The sequence below is a fragment of the Egretta garzetta genome, unplaced genomic scaffold (assembly GCF_000687185.1).
Source record: "Egretta garzetta isolate BGI_Z169 unplaced genomic scaffold, ASM68718v1 scaffold133, whole genome shotgun sequence".
Taxonomy (NCBI): domain Eukaryota; kingdom Metazoa; phylum Chordata; class Aves; order Pelecaniformes; family Ardeidae; genus Egretta; species Egretta garzetta.
Window position 1 is genome coordinate 2073009 of NW_009259111.1, and position 6080 is coordinate 2079088.

Sequence of the window (6080 nt, forward strand, 5' to 3'; positions counted from 1 at the left end):
GCCGCCTGCTTATTCACCCAGGAAACCCAGGCGTTCTGCCCGTGGCACTCGTGTTGGCCGGGCGGCAAACGAGGCGAGGGTCCCACGGGCAGGAGCCTCCTTCCCTCCACAGCCCTGGCTAGTTAGCTGGCTGCCTGACGCAGTGACTGACAGCGAAACAACACATTGCGGAGCTCATTAAGAACTAACGTGATGCCGTACGTACACACGGGGTAAGTCAGTGATGTACCCGTAACCTTAATTCTACCGTTTCCTAATTTGTCATGCTGAACTTCGCTGTTCTTGCACTGGATTTCTCTGTTTAAAAAAGCAAAACTGTGAAACCAACCCCAACATCACAAATAACATCTTTCAACGCTCGTTCTGGCTCAGCGAAAAAAACGACACAGAGGGAACGAACCGAACCTCGTGAGTTAGTGGGGTAACTATGAGAGGGAGGCAAGGGGAGCACGTTGCCACTGGGATTCACAACGGTATTTTGGAAGAGGAATGCCAGGACTCGGCCCCCCTCGGTTTGGTATTCTTCCTTTTCACATCCATTTCCTTATTGCCCTGGCTGATCAGAAATAAGGAACCAACCACACGGGAGAGAATACGTTGGCTAAGATTTTCCAGTTTGGAAAAGAGATAAGTGAGTGGGAGATACCGCAGAGGTCTGTAAAGTCCTAAGCAGCACAGAGAAGTGGAATAGGGAAAGTCTGAAAACAGGAGAACTAAGGGTCACGCAGCGGTAGTATGAAGAAACAAGCTTAAAAAAAAAACAAACGATACTGTTTTCCATAGACACAACCATGGAACTGTGGAAGTCGCTGCCGCACGGGGCTGTGGAAAACAAAACTGCATCCGAGCGGCAAAAGGTTAGAGTCACCGAGCGTAAAGCAGCCACGAAGCACGGCGCTCGGGGCCGCGGTTCTGACTGGGGAGGTTTCTAACAGGCTGGCAGCCGGAAGGCGGGTTGGCTGTGCAGAAAGGGGCTGCTTCCCACATGTCCCGGTCCTGGTGCTCTCGCCTACGCATCGCTCGCTGGCCACCGGCAGCACCGGGAACCCGCGTGAGCGTTAAGTCAGCAGGACAAGCCCTCTCCCCTAACCCTTAATTACGTTCTCTAGCTTAAGAAAAACCAACGTGCAGACTACGATGAAGTGAGAACAGAAATTGAACTGCTGCTAGTTTACCAAGTACTGGCTGCTTTTTAATAAGAATACAGTTACGATCTCAGAGTTGGCTATTAGTACAGTAACCAGTAAACGACACTGTCAGGAACGGCACTGACAATAAAAGCAGATTTTAAGTGAGTTATAAGAGCACACTAATCGCCATGCAAACTATTGCCACAGGATATCTGATTTCTTGGTTTAAAGAAACATAGGAAACCAAACATTTTTATTTTGCCTTATCTTTTTCTAGGTTTCAGTTTCACTATACATCCTCTTAAGTAGCTATTCTCACTGATGTGGCTAGCCAATCTTGTGAATTCTACAGGAAAATCTTCTTGGTTTTAAACAACACTGACGGATATGTTGAAGGATTAAAAGAATTAACACAATCGTCCATTACTTTAAAAAAGACTCTATTGCAAAAACCTATTACTGTTAAATACTTTGCATTTGTTATTTTTGCTATTGAAATCCAGTTTCGCAAATAGAGTGATATTCTTGCAAAGCACAAGGTAGGGATCACAGAAAAACAAGAGATGGACGGCAATTAATGAACAGCCTTTTTTTTCCCTTAGTTTTGTAACTGCATCCAAAGATGCCAGTCAGAATTGCTTTCTCTTTGCTGTATAAACATAGGTTGAGGGAGAAAGTCTCGAGTACAGAGCTGTTACCGTCTAAGACCTTGGGTGTTCAAACATCTATGCATAATAGTAATTTTATACATGGAAACGGTTGTCTTGTACGTCCTGGGCTGCCAAAGGACAGAAGCTGGACCCTCCAGAGGAGGCAGCCAGGGCAGAACCAGCCCTGGAAGCACCGGTCTCTACTCCCCCCACCCTGAGCCCCGGCGGAGATTCGGCACCGTGTCTTCCCTCACCACCAGCTCTTGCTGCGAGCCCTGGTTTCAGGAGGCAAGGGGCTTATATGTGAGTAAAGACAGGGAGGTGTGGATACCACACACGCCAGGTCTCATGTCAAGATCAGCTAACCTAGGAGAGGCTGACTGGTGGGGTGCCTCAAAGGTGAAGGCAAGAAACTTGTGACTGATAGGAGGCGGCAGGGGACGATGATTCAAAAGGGGGGTTGTATGCTCCATGCAGTCAGGAAAATAAATTTTGCAGCATCAGTTTGCATATCCCTAGGGAGGTAGAAAACACAGGGTTTCATAACAGAGAGGAAGAACTTGAAATACCGAGACCTGAGATGATGAAGACACGACCAAAGTTTTGACGAAACGTCTGGGAAAGAAAGTACAGCTTTTAGAACCGTTATATAGAAAGGAGCTGCGTCATTTCAGGTCTAGCCTGAATATGCATATTTAAAAAGAGACAAAATCAAGAATGACATCCAGATGGCAAGCTTAAAAGAAAGAGCACCATAGCGCTTTATATAATGACAGGGAAAAAAAGAGATTTCAGGAAGTGCTTGGGGGAAAGATCCAGAACTTTATTTTGCATTGGCAGCCTGGCAAAGATGTGGGTTTGGAAGGTTAGAAGACGTGTATGCAGTAAGTGACATATTGAAAGCTAAAAGTGCTCTGTGAGAACATAATAGCTTATTTAAAAGAAAACTTGTTCACAGGCTTGTCACAGAAAAAAAAGTTAGAAAATCTTTGGGGCATGAGTCAGCATGGTAGGTAACTTTAACACTGAGTTATTCCACTAATTTAGGATTATATCTATACCTACTGGTGGCACTTGCTTCTTTACCTTGCTCAAGCAGGCCTTAAACGTTACCCCGGTACGGTGCGGGTATTGCGACCTAAGGAGATCCACGTGCCACGATCCCCACCAAGAACTCCACTATAAGAAGATGGGGGAAACTGGATTTCTCAAAGCCATAAACCAAGAAGCTAGGGAGAAAAATTGCAAACTATTTCATTTCCCTTAGCGTAAGAATGTAATACCTAATTCAGAATAAAAAGGGCAATAATTTTTTCCTGTGTATAAAAAATGTGAGCTATTTGCAACACTTAAAACGAGCACCCAGAAACTAAAGGAAAAGGTAAGCCATTTCTCCTCAGACACACTTACCAGTTTCTGTTTGAGTAAGAAGTAAAACTATTTTCAGCCAAGTAACTACAGCTTTTTATAAATATTCATCTATTTTTATACCTACCTATTCCAGTAAAGTAGTCTGTAGTAAACACTTCAGAAGGTGTCATTCTCTCTGAGGCTTGAAACTGATCTACAGAGGAAAAATACTATGTCCCCCTCCTGTTTTTTGCTGTAATTTGCAAGATGGGCTTGTGAATTTTTTAATTATTATGATTACTTTAGCAATTCAGATGTGTTTATACGCAGTAGCAATTACAAAACAAAACATCCCGAGAGAAAAGAGTAAAATAAACTGTGTAGGAATAGGATTTTTAGAGAAGATTGTTTAGGTTTATGATGGTGTATGTTTTCCCTAACACTTACATAACCGCACTGAGCAATTAACATGTGGGCGAATATTTGTTTGTTTGTTTTTTTCAGAGAACGCGCCAGCATTGGTTCTTTAGTGAGCAGGTCAGGTTTTGCACACCCGGGCACTCGGGCAATCCTCTAGCAAAGCTAGCAATTCAATCTTGATTTTTTTTTTCCATATATATTTAGATGTTTATTTACATATTTTTACATGTGCATTTATTTAGATATTTATTTCATGGTGTTGATAGGATAAAAAAGAAGCAGGAAAGAAACCCAAACTAGTACCTTTTGGACCTTCCCCACAGACCCTAAAACTGTGAAAGTGAGCCCAAAAGAAAATTTCTCCACAAATCACCTCTAAATTGCTACTTGCAAGAGGACCCTTACTTTGCTGGGAAGGAGACTGTCCCTTTTCTCGTCTCTTTCCGGATGAAGTGAGCGATGAGGGCGCTCAGGGTGGATGGCATTTCCCTGCCGCCGAGCGCGAGGCCCCTCTGGAGCAGAGTGGCCGTGTCCATGCTGCACCACGAAGCGTGGTGCCTTCCACCCCTGACACCGCAAACCTCTTCCCGTCTACAGTGGTCACCACTGACCCGTCGTCCTCGCAGTATGGGACCGCAGCAGAGCATTCCCCAGAGGCTGGGGAGCCCCAAGCCTGCCCTCGGTCGCTGTGCGTGCCCCTTGCAGAGAGCTGCCCAAGACCATCGCAGGGCCCTTCACAGCATCTTCTGAGAGTTCAGGGTTGAGAGCTGAGGTGACACCTGCAACTCTCTGTCCCCGTGCTCATCTCGGTGTGCGTCCCCAATGGCAGCATGTGCCACCTGCAAGAGGGCAGTCTGGGGGATTCACAACCTGCCAGGCTCACGTTCACACTCCAGCAAGCTGCCCCTCCTCACCTTGCACTGTGGGACAGCCCCCTCCAGCCTGATGGTGCTTGGCACCCAAATCCACTGAGCCCACCACCTCCACAATCTGGGGAGCTTCAGGCGGGAATGAACCGGCAGTGCTGTAAAAGGCAAATCCCACAAACCACAGCTGGATTCCCTTAGCCGGAAAATGAGCCACCTTAATCGATGCACACAGCCGCTTCGTGTACCACAGCATGACCGGAGCCTCTGCCCCGCACAAGACACAGAAACTGGGGGTTTTTTTCTTCACTGCCAAAAGGCTAAACGCTGCTGGTTTCCTGTCCCCTCATACAGGATATAAAAAACTTCTTATTTTCCCCTAACGCTCATAGGCCTATTTGCTTTCTTACATTTATGATGTTTCTACAGAGTGATGAGAGATAGGCAGGACAACAAAAAGATAGTTCTTGTGTAGGAGATGCCTGAATATCTGAAACAGCCTCTGAATCTCAAGCTTGGGAACAGGCAGGTTTTCACAGGCCTTTCAGTCATGCATGATCCTGCTGCCCCAAAATGGAAAGGGGCAGTTAGCTTTTACCTCCTGCCCCAAGAAACCTCCGCCACTCACCTTGTAAAGAACCCAAGGGCTTGTGGGAACATCTCAGTTGGCTTCTATTGCTTTCCTGGAGTTGGTCAGATAGCACGGCCAAGAGAGCTGCGATGTCAAAGCCACATTTCCACCACTCGCTCAAAGCTCACACACCAGTACGGCTCTTCTAGCTCCACTTAATTGTGATAGTCAGGCTTGATTAGAGAAAGACAGGGCAAGAAAGTACTTAGGTAGGTTGGACCAAATCAGCTGGGCCTGACAACATTTGTTGTAAAGTACACGGTGAGCAGTCTCAGAGGCATTGGTGGTTACCCTCAGCACTTTAAAGGAGACGGTGAGAAGTCCAGGAGACTGAAGAGGATAAATATGTTAAAAAGGGAAAAAAGGAAGAGTAGAGAAGTATGGATCGGTCGCTCTAATCTTGTTTTCTGGGAAAAGCATTAAAATAAATAATTAAACTATTTGTAAATACCTGGAAGAAAACGAGGCGGTAACTGACAACCAATTGTTCTTCTCCAAGAACAAACTGTGTCAAATCAAAATATTTTTCTCCTACGATCTATTAACAGGCATTTGAGTAGGGGGAAACAGTATGTGTTCTGTATCTTGATTTAAGTAAAGCTTCTGATACTGTCTTTCACCATGTGCTTATAAACAGGCTGGTTCCCCGTGTTATGTTCGATGGCAGCACTAAACCATCATGAAGATCATAAAGATCAACTGGTGATTTTCCACCAGTTGTTCTTTGAGAAAACTGAGGATAGTGCCACACAACTATCCAGAAGACCCAACCCAATCTAGTATTATTAAATATTTCAGTAATAACCTAGATGATGAAACAAGAAAGGACTTGCCCTACATTTTCAGCTGCATGCTGGGGGAGAAAACAAGACTTCCAAATGACCACAAGAATTAAAGAAAAGTTCTAAAAAGAGAATGTAATTCAGAACAACACATGCATTGTTCCATATGTAGACAAGAATTTGTTAGTTATTTGATTGCAGTTAAGTATATTAGAAAAGAATGAAAAAAAAGAATATTACTTTCCCCTTTC

The 6080-nt window shown here is 44.8% G+C and overlaps 1 protein-coding gene across 1 annotated transcript in view; it reads right to left on the reverse strand.

Moving 5' to 3' along the window:
- RRAS2 (RAS related 2) overlaps window positions 1-4672 on the reverse strand; it is a 54924-nt gene extending 50252 nt beyond the window's left edge. Inside the window, exon 1 of the mRNA XM_035891031.1 lies at window positions 4465-4672. Within this exon, the coding sequence (XP_035746924.1) occupies window positions 4465-4672 (208 nt within the window). The remainder of the gene's footprint in view (window positions 1-4464) is intronic.
- Between the last annotated feature and the right edge of the window lie 1408 nt (window positions 4673-6080).